The sequence below is a fragment of the Lissotriton vulgaris genome, chromosome 2_1, assembly GCF_964263255.1.
Source record: "Lissotriton vulgaris chromosome 2_1, aLisVul1.2, whole genome shotgun sequence".
Classification (NCBI taxonomy): domain Eukaryota; kingdom Metazoa; phylum Chordata; class Amphibia; order Caudata; family Salamandridae; genus Lissotriton; species Lissotriton vulgaris.
In genome coordinates, this window is record NC_141687.1 from 867,949,074 (window position 1) to 867,970,373 (window position 21,300).

Sequence of the window (21,300 nt, forward strand, 5' to 3'; positions counted from 1 at the left end):
GCGGGGGCATTACAAAGCCCAAACGGCATAACTAGATACTCGTATAGTCCATACCGCGTCTTGAAAGCCGTCTTCCACTCGTCCCCCTCTCTAACCCTGACCAGGTGATAAGCCCCCCGCAAGTCCAAGCGAGTATAGATCACAGCTTCTCTCACCTGATCGATCAACACGGTGATTAGGGGGAGAGGATAACGGTTTCGGATGGTATTTTTATTCAAGACGCGGTAGTCCACACATGCCCTCAAATCCCCATTAGCTTTCGCTATAAAGAAAAGGGGAGAGGCAGCGGGAGAACGAGAAGGTCTTATAAATCCAATGCTCTCATAGTGAGTAATGTACTCCCGTAAATGAGCTGTTTCAGGTACGGACAATGCATAAACCCGACATGTAGGAATTACTGCCCCATCAATTAAATCAATCCTACAGTCATAGGCCCTATGAGGCGGTAGTTTCTCGGCTCTGCTTTCGCTAAAGACCTCATGATAGAGTTCGTATTGCTTCGGAAGCACTACCTCCTTCTCTGCCGCTGTAGCCACCCTGAATTGCAAGGCTAACACTGCCCCTGGAGAGGATACATAAGGCACCAAATGTTCCTTGCACATTCCAGAAGAGAACAGTACTGTACGGGATTTCCAGTCAATGGACGGATTATGGTATGTGAACCATGGCATTCCCAGTATTATTTCATATTGTGGAGCATCTATGATGTTCAATTCCACCTTCTCCACGTGTCTCCCTTCGGATACCTCTATAGACAACTCCACCTCTGCTGTCTTCTCGGTTATTAGACCCGACTTAATGGGCTGCCCATCAACCGCTAATACCTCCTCAGGATTACCTCGAGGTACCCTAGGCAACACCAATCGATCCACCAATCCATTGTCGATGAAATTTCCTGTCGCCCCGGAGTCCAACATCACCATCACCAGATGGGATTTTTGTTCGCACTCCAAGGACATCTCCAACACCAAATGGGACTCAGTTTCTCCTATACCAGAGGAAGCCAAGGAGGTGAGTTTCCAATCGGGAACCTCTTCCGCCTTAGGCAATGATGTTTGCACCTCTTCCTTCTCCCTTGCCGTGCTAGACGCTGCCACCCTTTGATTCTTGTTCCAAGTATTAGAGGTCTTGGGTTTTGAAGGGCATTCTCTTACATAGTGTCCCTTTTTCCCACAGTACATACAGAGCCCCTGTACTCTTCTACTCTCTCTCTCGGTTTTCGATAAAGGGGGCCTAATCGCTCCGATCTCCATTGGCTCCACCCCTGACTCTGCAGAACCCGTAGCTCTAGAGGGAAACCCTGTAGTACGGGCATAGCCCCTGTCCCACTTCCTTCTATCCCCACTCCTCTCAGTCAAACGACCATCCAACCGCAACACCAGATTCACCATGTCAATACAAGTGGTTGGCTGTGGATCTATATGCGCCACTGCGTCCTTCAGTTCATCTCTTAAACCCTGATAGAACAGGGACATTCTTTTACCCTCCGGCCATTCTGTTTCGGCTACTAAGCGATTGAAAGTAGTCAAATACGTTATTAAATCGCTTCTCCCCTGACGTAATGACAACAGCTCTTTATCTGCACTGAAATTGGTGGCCCTTCTGTCAAAAACCTTCTCAAATTCCTCCCTGAACATATTCCAGTTGGACAGCATGGCATCGTCGTTTTTGACTAAGGGCACCGCCCAATTAGCAGCATCCCCCACCAAATATGACAGGGCAAACGCCACCCTAGAGTGATTAGTCGGAAAAGACGCCGGCTTGCATGAAAAATGCAGCAAAATTTGTGTCATAAAGGCCTGTGTTTTGCGTGGATCCCCTCCATATCGTTCAGGCGTAGCTAAAGGAATGGGGGGAGGTACAGTAACTTGAATCTGTTGTGCCCCCGAAGAAAAAGGGTTTTTTGACAATTGCTCAACCCTATCCTTCAGAGCTACAGCTTCCGCTTTGGAAGCCGCTAGCTCTTGCTGAACTAAGACCAAAGCCCTCAACACATCGTCCAAGGTGGCCATATGTACCCCAGCCGGACCAGGCAGTATGCAATTCGTGGGTTAGTAATTCTGTCAGGCTCCACACTGCAGGATCCGGCTGATGCACATAAAACTCCACCTCCCGATCTCACCAACACACTGGCTTAAAAAACACAGTGGGTTCGAGCGATAGGGCGAGGGAAAAAACAGGAGACCAAGGAAGGGAAAGGAAGGGGTCTGCAGGGAAGGGATAGCTGAAAGACAAGAAGACAAAACAATGCACAGGTTAGTACTGTTATTTCAAATCCCTGTCTCCCTGCTTCTTTTAGTACTATTTGAAAAGGGTTCACCTTTCTAGAACCAATGCTCTCTTCCACCTCCCTGTATATCCTGGTTGTGAATAGCCTCCTCCCTTTACAATGTTGAGTTTATCTGCACAGGTTTCCTAAGGATGGTAAACAACAATTAGTACTGAAACACTCCTCTTGCTTTTGACGGTGTATAATAATGGTATAGAAACAGCACCTACCCCTCCTTGGTTAGAAAGAGTCTTTAAAGAAACGAGTATCCTCCACCAAATTAAGTGTATTCAAAACCAAAACAAGTTATGCTCTTCCAAATAGTATTTTAGTGTTGCCCATAAAAGTAAGGTTCTCTTTTAGGAACACGGCAAGACGTAGCCTCCTACTACTGTCCTCCGCTTCCTTCCAATTATCCACAAATGTCTTCTAACAAATATCACAGTTCTCCCCAATACGGCAAGATGTAGGCCTTCCCACGATCTTCCGCTTGGGTAAAATGAACACCTATGACACTAGTGCCGTACTTCGTAGCGGCAATGCGCGGAGGGTTCCCCACAGCACTCCGCTCTCCGGCGAGATCACTCACAGGCAATAATTCATCAATGTCAATTCTGTGACACACAGTTTCCTTTTCAGGAGCGTCTCCGTTAACATTCACCGCAGCGCGTTTAACATCACGCGCTGCGTTATTACTTACTGCACCCAAGGCGCTTCTTCTTCCTTGCCGCGCGTCTTCTGAGAGTAGACTCCCAGTCCGCTGACGAGCGGCTAGATCAAACAGCGTGCGTCCCAAAACAAAGATACGGGAAACTCCTTCCCCGCCGAAACTGACAGACCACTGAATCCTCGGAAATCAGCGCGTTCCAAAGCACACGCGCTGTAGTCAGCAAAAATACTCAAGCAACGCTTCTCAAACACAGTCCCAAGAGAAGCCAGGATACTAAAGTCTGGATAGCCACACAAGCACCATAGAATACAAAATTACTAACAGGAAGCAATGGGTCCACCTGACTTTTATAGGACCCCGCCCCCTGTATAGGCATTGTGGGATTTGAAGTCCATAGACTTTAGGTAGGCGCCTTGTTAGATCCTGACACTATCCTCCTAATTAACATTTATCATAATACAGCAAAAACCGCAAAATCAACTGCAACGGATCTAATGATAAAACAACTGGTAGACCTTCTAGCGGAATTTGCATCCACGGAGGTACTGCTATTAGGAGACTTTAACATCAAAGACCTCGCAACCAACGGCGTCTTAGCAAGGAAAAACAAAGAGCAAGAAGCGATGATCACTTTTCTAACAACCCATAACTTCCGCTCAGCTTAGCAAATCTCGCAGGAACTGCACCCAGATGCTCATTTCTTGTCAACATTCAGGAAAATCTCAAATATTGACTACATCTTTCTTTCCCCGCTTCTGGGTAATCGTCTGGCCAGAATGGAAATTCCCTATCGTTTGGAGAGTGACCATAACCCCATAGTGGCTACACTGGACCAGCAAGTGCAAGTCGCCCTCGAAACGACAGAAGTGGGGCATTCAACGCGAGCTGAATTGCACACCAAGGTTAGAAGAATCAAATGGGACTCACAGGGATCGGCCAAGGTGGGAACCTGGCTCAAGTGCGAAACACTTAACTTCAGACACAGTGCCCTGACAGAATCACACCACCGGTGGGATAACTCCATTGCTAAGCTACAGGATCTCCTGGCAGGGCCCGTGCTCCATCATAGAACACACCGGCCACATCCGAAGCAAACCCACAACCCATTGTTAGCCTCCCAAAGAAGGACCCTCAGGAAGGCCGTCCGCCAGCACAAACTGATTGGAACCGTGCACACCTCTAAAAAGGTGGCATTGCTGTGAACGACCTACAAGAAATCCTTATGGGAGACCAAGAGACTCAAAGAACAGTCTGAGTGGGTAAAAATCTTCGCCCTTCTCAGGGGCAAAAGTCAGTCCCAGTTTTGGAATTATATGAACAAACTCCGCTCCACCAACAAGACGAGAGGAAATGCAGTCTGTGAAGAAGCCTAGGCCCTGCATGTGTCCGTTCTTTATCGCAGTGACTCTGGGGACCCAGCGGTGGTAGAACTAAGAGATCGTGCTGCTTCCATTCAAACAGAAACTTTCGAACTGACCACTGCAGCCGAGATCACCAAGTATCTGCGAGTCATGAAAAAAGACGGAGCTCCTAAACCCAACGGACTCCCTGCCGGGTTATTTAAATGCGCCCCGGAAGAGTAGGTGGCCCTTCTGACTCCCCTATTTAACAAAGTGTTTGCGACAGGCCAGCTCCCAGACTCTTGGTTAGGTTCGATTCTATGCCCCATATTCAAGAAAGGTGACCCTGCGTCACCGGCTAACTACAGCCTTATTGCCCTATTAGACCTGGAGGCAAAGGCATATGCTCGATGTCTTCTTCGGATGCTTGAAAAATGGGTCGAAGAAAATAACATAATACCATACTACCAAACTGGGTTCCGGGCAACGGCCTCCACAATAGACAACATCATTACTCTAGCCGCTCTGAGTCAAAAAGCAGTACAAAAAAACCATCTTCCACTCTACTGCTACTTTATAGACTACAGCGCAGCTTTTGACAAATTGGCCCCGAACATCTTGTGGAGGAAGCTGAACAAATGGGGGATTCCGCATGACCTACTAGGTGCACTAATCTCCCTGCATAAGAACACGTAGGTGCGAATTAAAACCAGCCCAAAGACACTCTCTTCAAGAATTGCCGTTGTAGATGGGCTAAAGCAAGGCTGTGTTCTTGCCCCGCTGTTGTTCAATCTCTACACAGCCGATCTCGGCATATTCTTGGAGAATAGTAATCTTCTCCTGCCAAAACTGGGATCCGCTAAAAAGCCTCTTCACATATTTCAATATGCAGATGATATTGTAATAATGTACCAAGCAAAATCGGGTCTCCTACGGGCATTAACCCCTTCCATGCTCATGACGGAACGGTTCCGTCATGAGCGTCGGTTGAGCTGTGCTCATGACGGAACCGTTCCGTCATGAGCCGATAGGCTCATTAGAACCTTCAGCACAGCGCGAAAATTCGCGCCGCGCTGAAGGGGTTAAGTACGCTTCATATATATAACTCCGCCAATGCCCTGAAAATCAACCAGGCAAAGACGAAGGTACTGGTATTTGGCAGATGCAAGAACAAGAAAAGGCTGGCATGGAACATCGGGCCAGTCATGATTAATACAACAGCAAAATATAATTACCTGGGAGTCTGGTTCAACGAGACGTCCAGGCCTACAGCTCACCTAGCTGCTTTGCAAAAGAGAGCAGGTGCAATTACATACTCCCTGACCTGGCTGAACCAAACTTTGAGCAGTCCCTCTGCCGAAGCCATCTTAAAGGTGACTAAAGCTATTCTACTTCCTGCATTAGCCTGCGCACACCAGGCATTTCCTGGTGCGTGCTCCTCCAGTCTTGAGCTCGCCCAAATTTCCACCTACAATAAACGTTTCCATCTGCCAAGTTTTATTCAGCGGGCAAGACTACGATTGGAGCTGGGCCTACAAAGACAATCCCTTCACTGCGAGGCCGACATCCTGAAATATTTCATTAGGACCCTAAAAGCAGGTGATAACACTCTTAAATTCCAGCTAAAAGGAATCCTGTCTAGCCCTGGCAATCCCTGGAATACCGAGATTACAAAGGCCATAAGAGTGTTAGAGATTGCCAAGTCATCTCTCCTCTCAGTCACTATTCCATACTTGGCCTGGAAAAGCACCATCAATAAGCAAGTTAAACTTATTTCTCAGTCCATGGATCTGCAGGCTCTAAAGGCATCAACCATTCTGCTCCCCTTGAACTCTTCGTATCTTCTTGGGCGTCCACAAGCATACTGCCAGGGAAACTTAAGCAAAGTGGCTCTGAAGAACATAATGTTTATGCGACTTCTAGGCCTGCGCTCGACGGCCTTCAACAAATGGGCCCCAACAAGCGAGGGGGGGGCTTGCAGGCTGTGCAAATACCACTCTGAATCATGGGTGCATCTACTGTGCTGCTGCCCGGCACTAGCAGTCTCCAGAAGGTCCCTTTTGAAACCCCTGTTCTTAAAATGGGGCGCTAGGACGTGCTGGGAGGCCTCGACCTTGTGCTTTACCTCTACAGACATTCAAGTGCTCGCAAGGTTTGGAAAATTTGTGAGACTTTTGGACAATCTTCTATTACCTCCCTTGGTTGCCATGCTTCCTCCCCCTCCCCCTCAAAGACTCATTACAGACTTTTTCCATACTTTGGCCCAGTACTCTCTGTCCTAATTATTTTATCTGGCCAAGCACAGCAAAGCGTTCACACAGGCAACCATAACGCTACTCTTCAATAACCATATCGGTCTCTAAGCCTTGAAAATTGTTCTTTAGCCTTGTTTTATTTGATAAACGTGTTAAAAGCTAAATTGTATACCCGTGCTAAAGTAGATTTTGTACAGCAATGGTTTTAAGTAACTGTGCTAAACCAATAAAAACTTGAAACTTGAAACCAGCCTCTCCTTTCTATCAGCAGTATTACAAGTTTCCAAATGAAGCTTCTAAATGATGAGAAGCCTGCCTTGAATTTCCCATACCCAAGCTCCCTCAAAAAGTTCAATTGGCTTTCACTTTGGAGCCCCCATCCCCCACCCCCCCCCCCCCACCCCGGACTATGAAAACTGATTATAACTCTGAGCACATATTTTCCTAATTCACAGGCTCCAAACAATTCAGAATGCAGCCACAAGACTGCTCCTTAATCTATCCCTCACAGCTCACATCACACCAGCCATTGCATTTCACTTGCACTGGCTGCCTATGACTAGACATATCACCTTTAAAGCAATGTGCATCGCATATTCCTCAGTCCACAAACCTAGTCCGACTTTCCTTCAACATAAACTCAACACCTATGACAAAAGAAGACAATTCCACTGTAGTTTTGCCACTTTCTGTTCATTCTTCCCATCAAAAAGTCACAAATATGTGGTCTCTTTGTCTTTTCACAGATCTAAGCCCCTGAACGTCATGCCTGCCAGAATAGAGAATTTGACAAAACCTTAAATTTCAAGGAGCAGTGAAACTTGGTTATTCCTATGCAAATAAATGTATGGTAAAGATGACGATATACTAAATACACATGGTACGTATGCACAACCACATCTATTCATACATTCTCTGCAACATGCCATGCCTATGCGCACAATGTTTGCCACACCTGGTTCGAAGCCCATAATTTAACCTTACACACCTTAGCAAGCACTTCTTAAGGGGGTGACTTCTTGTAGCAATAAAGATAAAGCACCCCACAAAATGGCGCCCCCTTCCTGCAATTGTCACGAAAATCTGTAAAGTAACGGATTGGCGTTTGCTTTAAATAGAGCCCTGCTGCATTGTTCTTCCTTCGGTGCCACATCAGGAGTATGAACCTGGCTTCAGGGAACCTCATCTGGTCATCCCTTTAGGTTGAATATCGTTCAGTTTGCTACAGAGAGGGTTTTTTTATGCGCCACTAGCTCCCTGTGCCTTCTGGTTATGGCTTCAGTGTGATAGCTATAGCAGCATCAAGAACCTGTCAAAAAGGGTAATGATATCTCAACCCCGGAATAGAACAGGCCAGTCAGTTCCTCCATTTCTACTCAGACACCTTCAGACATTGGGATCCTGCAGTTTTACCCAGCTCCTTTCTGGCAATTAAAAGGGCAGGAAATTACCCTGTGTCCTGTGTCTTGTTTGCTTAACTGTGATACTTTGCGTGCAAATCTGAGATGTGTGGTAGACTCACTTAGTTACGCTCACCTTTAGCCCATTGACGCCAGCCAAGGTGAAGCCGCCAGCCACTCCACAGCCCAGTCACTGAAGAATCCTCCTGATCATGTTTGAGTTGAAGAGTCTAATTTAGAGTTTGGCGGATGGGATAAGTCATCAAAACGTTACGAATATCTCGTCCACCATATTACAAGTGCCTTAGGTCATAAGGCACTGGTAATACGGCAGACGGAACATCCAAATTATTTGTGATAGTTTCCCATCTGTCAAACCCTAAATAAGGCCTTACTTGTGCACTCCTGCAGACTTGGACAATATGTTTAGTCCACTTAGAGCCCAGCATATTCAAGGAGAAACAGAACAGAAAAACCTAGTCCCTAGGAATCCCATAAGAACAGCTTTATCTGGGGTCTGCACCTGCAGCTCATCCCTTGGCCTGCTAAGGAACAGGTTTAGTCTACAGAGATGGGATGATTATCTTTACCAGTGAGAAAAAGGCAGTATTCTAGGTATGGTGCTTTGAGAGGGACACAAGTATGACTCGACTTCCAAACCGAGAAGCACTCATAACCATGCTATCTGCCAGTCACACACCTTTGGATGTCATAGAAACTAATAATTAAACACGACCCCATTTCTGGGTAATTTCTGTTCCAGGATCACTTAACCTCATAGCTGCTGCCGTCGGCCGCCGAACGTTCGGAGCACTACCTGGATGGTGCTGCGAACGTGCAACGGCCGACGCGGCCCCGCCCACTCTTTGGAACGCCCAGCACTGCGCCGAAATAACGGCTGCAGCTAAGGCGTTAATCTTCTGTTCTGGAGGGAAAGACTAAGTGGATACTCACAAGGCATTGTGGTATCGAGAAAGTGGTTCTTCATAAGTATGAGTGAAGTAGACATGGCTTCTTTATTTTTCATATCGGTCTATTTTATAGTATATCAGGATCACAACATACTAACCCACTCATTTCAAGACATAACGGTGATAGAGCTCTTGGCCAGTCTTTGTTGATGCCGAAAACATTTGCTTGTAAGATGGGACCAGTCCAAATGCAGCTATAAATCCATATGATAAGCATGGCAGAGACTGCTTCTATGACCGAGAACAGCTTTCAATGAAGTGGAACATGTTCATGAAAACGATAAAATGTTGGTAATTGTGGTGGAGTGTTGGATTTTCTCACAATGGTGAAACTACAGAGCAGAGTGCCCCAGTCATTAACAGGGCTGAGGGAAAGAGCGCCAAAGCCCTCCTCATGCCGCTAAGTTACTGTATACTATCTCGCTCTCGCTTGTTCCTGTTGTTTATTACCCTACGTGTCGGTCTCTCCCAACCTGCCTCCTTTGTCCTCCTCAATTTCATCTTGTGCCTGCTGTATTTTGTCCCCCTGTCTCCCTGATTTCTTCCCCCTAGCTGTTCCTTTGTCTACTTAAACCGTATGTAAAGCGCTCTGATACCCTTCTGGGTCATGTTCGCGCTATACAAAACTTTAAATAAATGAATAAAGAAAGAAAAGAGTGTCTCAGTCACTGATGCATACAAGTAGATACAGGGTTGTAAACCTATGCCTCAGGACCTCTCCGCTATTGAGGCTATACTTTCGGATAACGACTTTTGTATCATGTAGATGTTGATAATAAAGTTTACAGATTTCATACACTTGAATGCAGGTACTGATAGAAAAGGGTACTGGCAATAAAGATAACAGGAACAGCTGGACAGTGAACTACGGCAATGCAACTTACTTCTACCTATTTAAGGAATGCAGTTCAGTGGAGATCCAGAGTACAATGTTTGTTCATTATTGATATGTTTTAGGTGAATGAAGGTCCTGAGTACACTACTTCTCATTTATTAATAGGATACATGTCTTTGGAGATCCCAGGTATATTTTGCAATTATTGAAAGGGTATAGGTGGGTGGGGAGCATGGGTATCATCTTTCTCTGTTATAAATAAGATGCAGGTTTTTGGAGATCCCAAGTACAGTTTTATTGTTTATTGATAGGGAACATGTGGGTAGAGATCCCGAGTACCTTGTTTCTTAGTTGTTGATAGATTAGAGTTGCTCGGAGAGACCAGGTATATTGTTTCTTAGTTATTGAAAGGATATTGGTGGAGGGAGATCCATTGTGTTTAGTTTTTGGTCATTTACAGGTTTTTGGAGACCCCACGTACAGTGTTCCTATGTATTGGCAGGATATAGGTGGATGGAGGCATGGGTACCATCTTTCTCTGTTATAAATAGGATGCAGGTCTTTGGAGACCCCATGTACGGTGTTTTGGTTTGTTGATAGGATGCACGTGGGAAGAGATCCTCAGTACATTGTTTCTCAGTTGTTGATATGACACCGTTGTTTGGAGATCCCAGGTATATTGTTTATCAGTTTTTGAAGGATATATAGGTAGATGGAGAAGCATTGGTTTCAGTTATTGGTCGGATTCAGGTTTTTGGGGCCCCAAGTACAGTGCTCCCATACCTTGATAGGTTCAGGTGGATGGAGATCCTGAGTGCAGTGTTCCCATTTATTTATAGGATGCATGCAGACGGAAATCCCGAGGTAAGTGCTTCTCAGTTACTGCTAGGATATAGGAGGAGGGAGCTCTACATTGCAAGGCCTTGACTGATCAGAGGCATCCAATGCATACAACTACTTGAAGCTCTGAAAATGTACCTCTATTGAGGATTATTTAGGTGACCTCTGAAGTACAGTGGGTTAGACATGTGCACCAGATGCTCAGATTTCTAATTAGTTAAACCAGGCACCTGTATTCATTTTGAAATCCTCTTATGGGGAATTCTCTAAGGCAGTGACTCTGCAACAACCAGAAAACTAGGCTTTCAACCTCTGACATCAATGCAGTATTTTCAATGATTTCTTGGAACACTAACGATAATTGTCATTGTTTAAAGAAAATTAAATGCCATTAAACAGAGGAGAGGACAGGATGTATATGCTCACACCAATACACATATCCCTCAGCCAAGCAATCTTCTATCTCTGTTTCCCTAACTCTCTGTCTCAATTTCTCTCCCTCTCTGTTAATAGCTCTCTATCGATCTCTCTCTCCTTGCTCCTTACCCCCTCCCTTTTTCTATTATCTTTGGTACACACATTATTAGTCCGACTTTCCTTTAGTGAGGTAAGAAGAGTTTTAGACAGACAGCCACAATGGCTGGAGGAGCAGTGCCTAACTTGTTCATAGTTGCTGCAGACCTACTGGCCTTTCAGAGGCTCACTTGACATGCGACTCACCTTCCACCATTTCGGTATCCATCACATTTCACGTTTCGGTATCCATCATTTCAGGAAATGTAATTAATCCTCTGTTTACCATTTTTGCTTCAGCTCTGATTGAGCAGCCTGCATGGAAACGACTGACGATCTTGGGTTTTTTGGGAACTGTTGGAAAGAGTTATTTCCCCATCCGAAGAGCCATTGATGGAACAGGAAGTCTGCAGAAAGATGACATCTCTGCCCAAGGACTCTGCTCCAGCGCTGATTGTGTAGAGTGTTTGAAAAAGACTAGCCCTCTTTGTTTTCTTGGAAGGTGTTAAAGTGAGTTATGTTCCTGACCAAAATCCAGTGAGTAGTGGAATATGATATGTGCAGAAAGATGATCTCTCTGCCCAAATACCAGTAGAGGATTCCTGCCCACTTTGAATTCTTCACTTGCTCTTTGTCTTTTTCATGTACTTCTGATACGTGGCTCTAACAAGATCCTGGGCTGAGAAATGCTTCTATGCACAGCCTAAGTGGCAGGCTTCGAGATTTTCACCTGTTCTCTCTTTGGGTTCTCTTTTTACTGCAGGTCTTGCCATGACGGTGACATACACTAGCCAGGTTGCAGATGCCCGCCTGGGGACCTTCTCTCGGTTGCTAATCCAGTGGAAAGGCAGTATCTACAAGCTTCTGTATCGCGAGTTCCTCATCTTCATTACCTTGTACTTCTTCATCAGTGGCATCTACAGGTATCACAACAATGCTGTTAGAGTTTTCTATCATTCTTGGTGATTCCTGATATATTATTACACTACCCAAAGGGTTGACATGTTCTGTTTTCTTGCTGTGTTATCTATGAAGTCCTTATGGGGCAAGACATGGCAGGCTTAATAATATAGATAAATCTACCCTTGATATTACACTGTTTTGTTTGTAACCTCACACTAGAAATAGAAACCACATACTTAGTTAACATTACATATCTTAAACTTAAATACCTTGTCCAGGCTAGTGGTCTAAAGTTAAGTGTGGACGAAGAATTCTGCTCCAATGGCGGAGTTTGCAGAGTTTTGCCCACTTTACGCTCCGTCTAAAGCGCCGCAAAACTTGTCACAGCGATGCAGAGCAGAGGTTTTTCTCTCACGTGGCTCACCAACTGTAAGTTGGCTAGCACTCGCGAGACAAAAATCACGCAGGAACTCCTCACGGCGAAATTTCTTAAAGTGGGTGGTTGCGGTAGGTAGCGACTGCTCGCATTGAGAAATCTGCTGCTCGCGTTGAGGAAGCTGACGCTTGAGTAGAATGTCTACTCGAGTAGCAGAAAGCAGCAGCACCCTACGGCGTGATGCAGAGTGCCGTTTGCACTGATTTTACAGTGCAGGACAAACTCCCGCCGATTAAAATCAGTGGGAGCAGCGCGACTCAAAATACTCTGCCGTTGGTGGAACTCCGATGAGCGCGGCTGAGTTTTTCTGTCACTTCATGGAGTTCCATGGAGTAAAACTCTGCACACTACACCCAGGCCTAAAAGCTGCCTATCTTAGATGTGCACTCCAAAGTCTACTTAGTGTCTCAGTTTTTAAACTAATGGGAGACCCACTGTTCTATGCAGACATCCTTTTCCATATGTTTGAAAACGGTAGCATGCACTATAGCTCCGAATGCATGCTAACATGGTCCATGTCTGTACATTAAAGAGCACTGAGAAGCTGGTTCTCTTAGCATGCTGTTACTAGGCCTAGATTTCGGTCCTCAGAATAATGCAAGTCTTCCTGCTTCATTTTGTTCATATAAACAGAGTGTTTGTGTCTGCCACATCGCCACTTCTGCCCATATTGCTTTAGCTAGAAAGAGATTTGTCAACCCATCCTCTCTTGCAAGTTCACGATGTTTACAGCTGCAAAGGGCTTCTGCACATTGATTTTTTACAGTGCCATGCTGGTGAAATTCAAATTTTGCGAAGGCTCATACTTTTGTGCTTCCTAATATCTCTAAAGCATTGTTTGCAGCTTTGTGTTGCAAAGACAGGTTCGAAGTGCATTAGACCCTTCTTCCTCCATATTTTTGAGGAGAAAAAGGAATAAAACCCTGCTTTGTCTGGGCAGACCAGAGAGAAAGACCACTTTTTGGGAGGTATGCTGTCAAATGGGACACTGAGATGAAGTCTCAGTGTACCCTAGCGTACCCCAGGGATCCTCACTCAGCCCGACACTGTTCAACATTTACATGGCCCTCTCGCACACGTCGCCCGACAGGAGGATACTCAAGACCTGGCTGTTCGATCAGTAGTGGCCCCCCCACGCCTTGAGACCCTCGCGGGTATGTAGTGTGCTTTACAAATGATTGATTGAGTCTTTCAGGCTTACAGGTATGCAGGAGGTATTATATGGCTCAGCAACAATCGTCAAATTCACAATTTTTATCTCATGCTTTAGTTAATTAAAACCTTTACATGAAAAATAAAAAATATAATATAGTTTGGCAATAATACAATTCTGGTTGTTATATCTGATTGTCCAATTAAAAAGACTTACAAATGGACAATAATAAAGTACTAAAGCGATTCCTAAAATGACATTCTACAGAGTGGTCATCAAATTATTCATGGTCGACTTATATGTAGTTATTAGCAGGACACAACGCATGCATTAATGGGGTGGGATAGTTCGGGACATGGCCTTTTAGCAGTTCAACATTGTTTTTCAATAGTACCGAGTTTGCTTTCTTATCTACAATACCCAACCTCAACAATATAAACACTAATAAAATAAAATAATGCCACAAGTCAACTAAGGTTTTTTTTAGACTAATTAGGCAGGGATGTGTGATGAACAATGTTTGGTAAGTATCTTGTATTCATTATTATATTATTTTCCAGTGCTGAGGTATTCCTCATTATGATCCTAATTCTTACTCATATGATTTGTGGAATTATTGTTAATAATAATTAAAATCATTATAAAAAATCAAAGTTAGTGTGTTGACTAATGTTGGTGGTTCGGATGGATCCCCTTATATGTCACCTGGAAAGAGAAGAGATTCTTTGACAGAATTTAAGGATTCCGTACACACGTAATGTGGAGGAGCGGGTGAGGAATGTTTGTTTTCCTAGTCTTCCTTTGGGAGCTGTAGAGATCTACCGGGTGTGACCCTCACATTGCTTTAAATAAAAAGAATCAAAAATCATTTGGATATAATGTACAGAAGGTCATAGGTGATGGTTAACCCGTACTGAGTCGGTAGGCTATCTTGTACAGGGTCAGTCAAGAGCCTCCGTAATCCACTGTACTCAAGTCCGCCGACTTCGAGATCTTCAAGAGGGGAAGTCATCCTCCGTGTCTGCCCAGCCGCTCTCCAGCATCAGTGCCCATTAGCTGAGATGCCTTACCCTCCAGGGCCGGTCAGGAGCAGGCAAACCACCTATTTCTATTTCTACTTCCCCAGCGTGATGCTGAGACCTCCATTGTTGTTCCCTTTCTGGGTCGCGTCACCGCTCCATCTCTGTACAACTGCAGCCTTCTGCTACACTCTGTTGCTCATGGAGCTCCAGAGCGCCAAGTCTCACTCAGCCCCATTCTCCCCGAGCAATCGCCGCCATGGTGTCCACGTTTTATGCTCAATATCCACGGGGCCGCACCTGTACACTGTGCACAGATTCCCCTAGCCCGCAGCCCCAGAGGACCCGCTCACCGCGAGCCCCGATACACAGCCCAGACAGGAGCAGTAATCCTGCTCCCAATCTCTCCCTGGGTCGTTTCCGTCCCTCAAGGCGTCGTTCCCAGGTATAGCCGCTCCTGCTCAGCAGTCCCGCCGCCAGCAGGTGCCTCAACACGCACCGCTACAGCTACAGCAGGCTGCCAATTCCACACTCGGGCAATCTTCGCCTCGTGCCGCATCAAGGCACAGTTCTTCGCTGCCGACTACCTCAAACGTGTTGGTCACCCGATAGCAGCGCAGTGCTTCCAAGTCCGCCCGCTGCTCCAGGTCTCTGCCGCTACAGCTCTGTGCCTGGCTGCTCACACTGTCAACTTGTGTCTCTTCAGCCAGCCGGTTCCGCCGCTCAGAAACCTTCCAATTCACGCCGCTGTGCACACGTGGGGCCCCCGGGCATTAAGGCTGTCTGCACTGGTAGCCCCGGTTGATCTCAGCAGCCCCAGCCTCCACTGTATCCAGCAGAAATCACGGAGCTTCTAAGCCGCCATCTTGCAGACTCGACTCGGCTTCCTTCCAGTCAGCAGTTCGCCCTAAAATACCGCCTCCGCAGTCACTCTCCGGGTCACCGAATCGTCCAGGCGCATTCCCCTTTCATCTTTGAGAGTCGGGGTCTTCGCTTTGCCCCCCCCTTAATCAGGATAAACAACGGGGCGGCGCTAAGTTCTGTGCTCACGCGTCCACTCTCATCCGCTTATGGGCCACGCCGCCGGCTAAAATACCAGCATGAGTAAGAGCAATTAATTCAGTTACCATGGCAGAATGTACTTGTTGTAATCATTGTTTCTTAACTATTTCAACAAAGGTACGCCAAGATTAACCTAAAACTAGTGCTCCAATATTATTCTCAAAGCAGGAACCATCAACATAACATGCAGCATCACAATTAACAAACATGAGATCTATGTAAAGTTTAGTGATAAGGGCATTGGTGATGACAGAGTTGTGTGGTTCTTCATCTGGAGATGTAGGAAATAATGAACCTGGGTTTAATACAGGGCTTCTTACCAAGGTAAAATGAGAGGTAGTAAGCAACAATAGTTCATATCTTGACAAACTGGACATTGATAGGTGTTGTGTCTTCTGTCCAATGACTGGGTGATGATGACATGAATTGAGGCAACAGCGTTAGGTAAACCAAGGACAGTATTTTCTGATACTTTAAAAAGATGGACGGCTATTGCTAAAGGCATGAGATCATTGCAGTCCAGCTTCTAGAGCATCACTTGCTTTTGAATACTAAGCAATCAGTTTTTGTCACCATAGTATTGTGTTAACACTCTGAGGTCGAAGCTCTCGCCATCATGACAGTAGAGAGTGTTTTTTTTGTATAGTGAGGCAAACCAAGGGCAAGGGCAGAAGGCAATGCATTGTTATGGACGCAAAGGCTTGCTCTACCTCTGTGGACCAGGGAAAAGACAAGAGTATCATTTTTCACATCCCATAAAGGATTCACGCTATTAGGAAAACCTTAAATCCATGATCATGATAGCCTACCATCCTTAAAAACAGTACACGATTGAGATACAGTGACTAGATAACTCACAGTTAGCTTACATGTGATCATTTTACAGGTGCCTGCCTTCAGCAGAGATGACGTCCTAGATATCAAACAGGCAGTGGCGGCTGATAATGTTACCAGGGTACCAGGGAGGGGCTCACTCACACCCATGCATTCACACAATCGCACACACACACATTCACAACACTCACTAACAAATACATTCATACACATGCACACATGCACCAAACATACAAAAAAAGTCCCTTCACTGTAAGGTCCCAGGAGGGTTAGAACTTCTGCCTTCCTGCATTGGCTGTCCTAGTGGCAGCCCATTACGGAAGGCAGCAGTCCCTCACTCGTCATAGAGTTGGATGGGCTCAGTAAGACCGCTGACCCCACCTCACCCTGAGACGAGGTGTCACGGATTAACACTCAGCCCTTGACTCTTCAGACCTTAAAATTGAAGCACCCAGATCCGAGGTAATCAGTGACTCTCCCCTTCATTACGATGGGGAGGGCCTCAAGGCAGAGGAGGTCACACCCACCGAGCTGTGAAATAGTCTGGCAAAGTTCAGCTCAGGCAGCAAGGAGCCTGCGCATTTAGCACATGTCTAGCTCCTGGCTGCCTGAACCGAACAAAAAGTGTGTCTGTCGACCATTGCCTGGCCTGATTGACATTCTTCTTGCTGGGAAAAAGGTGGAGGTCCTCGGCCTACATGGCCTGCTGCAAACAGGAAGCAAATAAAACTGCCATTTTTTCTCTAGAAGTTTTGTGCCTACACTTTGCTAGTTTAGTCTGCGGAATTGGGTGAGTAACATGCACAGAATCACAAACTATCCAGAAGCCATCAACATATTGAATCAGGATAGAACCACGTGGGAAAATCAAAGTGTCTTGATATTTGCTAAGCTCTTGTTAAAATATAGAAAATAACTTGGTATAAACAGGGCTGACTTAAGCGCTGGTGGCACCCTGTGTGACAATCATTTTTGGCACGCCTCATGACCTCCTCCTTGAATTCCCTCACTACCACCGGGGCAAAGTGCCCCCCATAGCTCGATAGCCCTTTCTCACATTCAGTTCTGTTGTTTTAAAGCACTGGAAAAGGCTGGCTTTACTAATAAGAAAGCATATCTACCCAAAAGAACCCTTTTTAGTAAGTATGGGCCAAGTTTGCGGATTTGCGGTCCGCGATTTCGCAAAAAAAATCGGTGGATTTGTGGATTTTCCCGCGAAATTGCGGATTTTTTTGCATTTGCACTATACTCAACTGGAGTACTTTCTAGTGGCTAATCAGTAAGTGCTACCTCGTTGGGTAAATGTACAGTGCTTTTCCTACACTGCAGCTGCGTAAGCTGTCCATCATAGTTGTGAAAGGGTGGGAAGACGTTTGATACTGCTAGTGTGTGGAGCGGGGCCGAACAGGCGGGGCTTCTATGCGTGTCAACATGTCTCTTGTGTATAAAGGGTCTGAGAGCGAGCAGGGCAGCAGGTGAGGAGAAAACAGCCTCCTGGCCACAGGAACTATACGGGGATCACGCTCGAGAAACTCATGGATACAAAAACCTCCCTCGAGTATTACAGCTCATTTTCGACAGCAGATATGGGGTTAAAGCACCCTTGGCCAGCCTCGACCGTGCTCACTAATGTTTTGGGCTAATTAAAACGTTACTGAATTTGAGCTTCAATTCAGGCACCTGCTTTATTTATATCTGTAAGTGCTTCCTGTTGAGGTTTAATTTTTGTGACAGGAGCCTCGTGTCATACTTGTAACTATTCTCTGACCCTGCTTCGAGGGTCAGAGCAGGGTCAGAGAATAGTTGCAAGTAGGCAACGAACTCTGGAGGTGCCGCTCAGGAAGCACTTACAGGGTTACAGCAGGTGCCCAAGTTGAAGTTAATTTCTTTGTTACCATTTTGTAAGTGCTTCATGGAAAATTCAGATTTTTCGCGAGATTCGCGGATCGCGAAATTGCCGAAAATCAGCAAATTCCGCGAGCGGAACGAATTTTTGGCCCACACTTACTTTTTAGCAACACTAGGAATAAGTAATGAAAGACTGGAGAACAAATACATAACTTTCTAACTTATTTAATGCAGTTTTCATTCAGCTCTTTGTAAAAAGTTCAGTAACAATTACTGTTCTATATTAAGGTTGTATCTTATGAGCCGCAGTAACAAAAGAATCTCGAGAGTCGCAAGACCAGAACATGAAAAGAAACTCCCTCTCAAGGTGTACAGGAAGAGAGAAGAAAGGAACATAAATCAACAACAATGAAACAGGTGGCAGTGGGCGGAATACAAAAAAAAATAGATGGATTTAGTACAAAAGGCAAACTGCACAATACAACAGCATTAAAGACCTACAAGTATTGCACTAAACAATTGCACTAAACAATAAGAAATACGTTGTGTAGATTCTGAAAATAGAGTACCAAGCCTGTTGCGTTAACAGACTAGACATATTAGCTCGGTGGATTCCTACCTCGCTCTCGGGACAACGAGGATGCTGTGTGTCGTAGAGGAGCCTGAGTATTGGGTTTAATTGAATCTTAACTGGGTAAGTGGTAAAAAGGGAGCCTATACAGCTGGTGTGCTGGGACCATAAAGATGAAAGAACTCTGGGAGTTAGATATTATAATAGATATGAATTTACAATGACACCGCAATAAAGCCAATAAGAATCCAGGACAATGGTATTCTTTTTTTCCCGCATGATGTTGCCTTTAGAAAAAAAAAGATGCTGGGAATTTATTCTCTAGGATGTGCATAAAAACACAATACAACTGACTATGTTATTGAGCACATGTATATACATATGCTCTACGTTAAATTGTAATGTTATATGTTCCTGGGAAGAAAACTGTAAATGAAGTTGTGAAAGATGTAAGAACCTGTGCTCAAACACAAGATATTTCTTGAGCCAACATATTCCCATCAGCATTGGTAACAGAACATTATTTTTCACTAAGTGCGGCCAACAAAGCATTTATGTTTTAAGTTTGAACATGCAAAAAAGCACTATCACTAGTGTGATATAGAGCATAGTTTAGTTTACTTATGAAATCCTTACCCAGGAAGTTTATGGAGAGGTGGGTCTCAGAAGAAAGGTACACCAGTGTGTCATTCGACCCAAGGGAATGGATACAGGATTGGTAGAAGGTTGAGGAGCACGTGTGTTTATAATGCAATTACATCGATCATTTTGTCTGAGAGGGGAGGACAGGTTAACTATGAGGTTTTAAGGGTGGATCGACTAGCACCAGCATTGATAAGGCATGAAGTGGATTACCTGCAGATGACAGATCACTCACATAGCCCTTTTTTGATGGGGAATCAAAGAATGTATCTAGCAGTTTGCTCCTCTCGGGCTGGTCGACACATTTTTTGGAAGAGGAGATAAACTGAGTGAAGCCGATAGTAGGCACAGCATAGTTGATCAGGAAAAACGATCCCCTTTCCACTGTCCAAGCTGACCACACTTGAAACAAGAGGTATAACCTTCTGGATCAAACCCTTCTTGAATCTGCACCTGGTTCCTCCCTGGCACTCCACCTCCTAGTCCTGTGACATCCTCTGCCTTTCCCTCTGAAACTTTTGAATGTGAGAATACATCAATCCTGATTTAGCGGAGTCTTTCTTTCTTGAACAGCGATATAGTGATTAGCCACAGAAACCAATAAAAAATATTTTTTGCCACTCACAAATATTGTAATATCTGTGTTTTTCACTTTCCATGTCAGCCATTGTATATAATCGGCCCTCGCACACTCTTGTGCAATTGTCAGCAAACGTTTACAGTGCCAGAATGAAGTCAAATATAACTTTCAATGAATCCCGGAGAACAGTGTGAGACTCACCCTCATTTTGTTTGCAATGTTTTAGTAGGGCAAGAATCTATAACTGCTTTCAATAAAGCATCTCCAGCAGTGGCTAGGGGTTTCCTAGGGCAAGTCCTAGAGTTTTGTTGTGGCCCGGAGTTCTTCAGGCATCGTAACACACAGATGATTGACATCAGTTGAATTAGGATTATAGTATTAAAATTGTTCACAATTATCCTCTAAAATTCAGGGGATTGTCTTGGATTTGGGAAACTGTCTAGAGAAATTTAGATGATCAAAGGGCGACCAAGGGACATGCATGGTGACCTTACACCCATCAACTGTGCCCGGTGTCTTAAGCGCAGAAGAGCATCCGCGTGCTGCTAGAAAAGACACTGGACCTATTGCGGTCATCATTAATGGGCGACTGAATCCAGTCATTAGGCCAGGGCACACGTTCAGGATACTTAGCAAGCAGTTCAGCGATTGGTAACAAGGGAGATTATGTATCAGCCTCCTCCCTTTGGATGGGTGGGAGGAAAGATTTCAGGGTAAGAGGGAAGGGAAAGGACTGACAGCTTTCCACATCCACTCAACATGGAAGGGAGGATGCAAAATGCACTCAACCTTGTTCACTTGCTCCCTAACCCCTTGAGTTTCGCAGAAGGTCTGGGGCAGCTGAGCCAGTATATACCTTCTAATAACACTCATTCAATGGGGTCTGTACCGGGGACATAGGCAACCATGACACCCATCTGGAGCATCCTGCTCTCTTTCCATCGATTATCACCCAAACCTTTATCTTCTAGTTCCTTAGACTAACCCCATTTCCTATGCAATCATTTTTATCTCAACGTTTCCATACCAAAATGATTTTTAAGCAAAACTAAAGTAACTAAATAGTACCTAATCTTTAATCAATTAATCAATACATTCAAAAAAGACTCATTTAAAAAATTCTAATTATGTAAGAATGTCTAATCTGGTTGGCGTATCA

The 21,300-nt window shown here is 45.1% G+C and overlaps 1 protein-coding gene across 1 annotated transcript in view; it reads left to right on the forward strand.

Annotated features, from left to right (window-relative positions):
• Positions 1-21,300, forward strand: part of LOC147731320 (bestrophin-1-like) — a 240,912-nt gene that overhangs the window by 36,139 nt on the left and 183,473 nt on the right. The window contains exons 2-3 of the mRNA XM_086958723.1: positions 11,394-11,603; positions 11,857-12,016. Of these exons, the coding sequence (XP_086814849.1) occupies positions 11,865-12,016 (152 nt within the window). The 5' untranslated portion in view covers positions 11,394-11,603; positions 11,857-11,864. The remainder of the gene's footprint in view (positions 1-11,393; positions 11,604-11,856; positions 12,017-21,300) is intronic.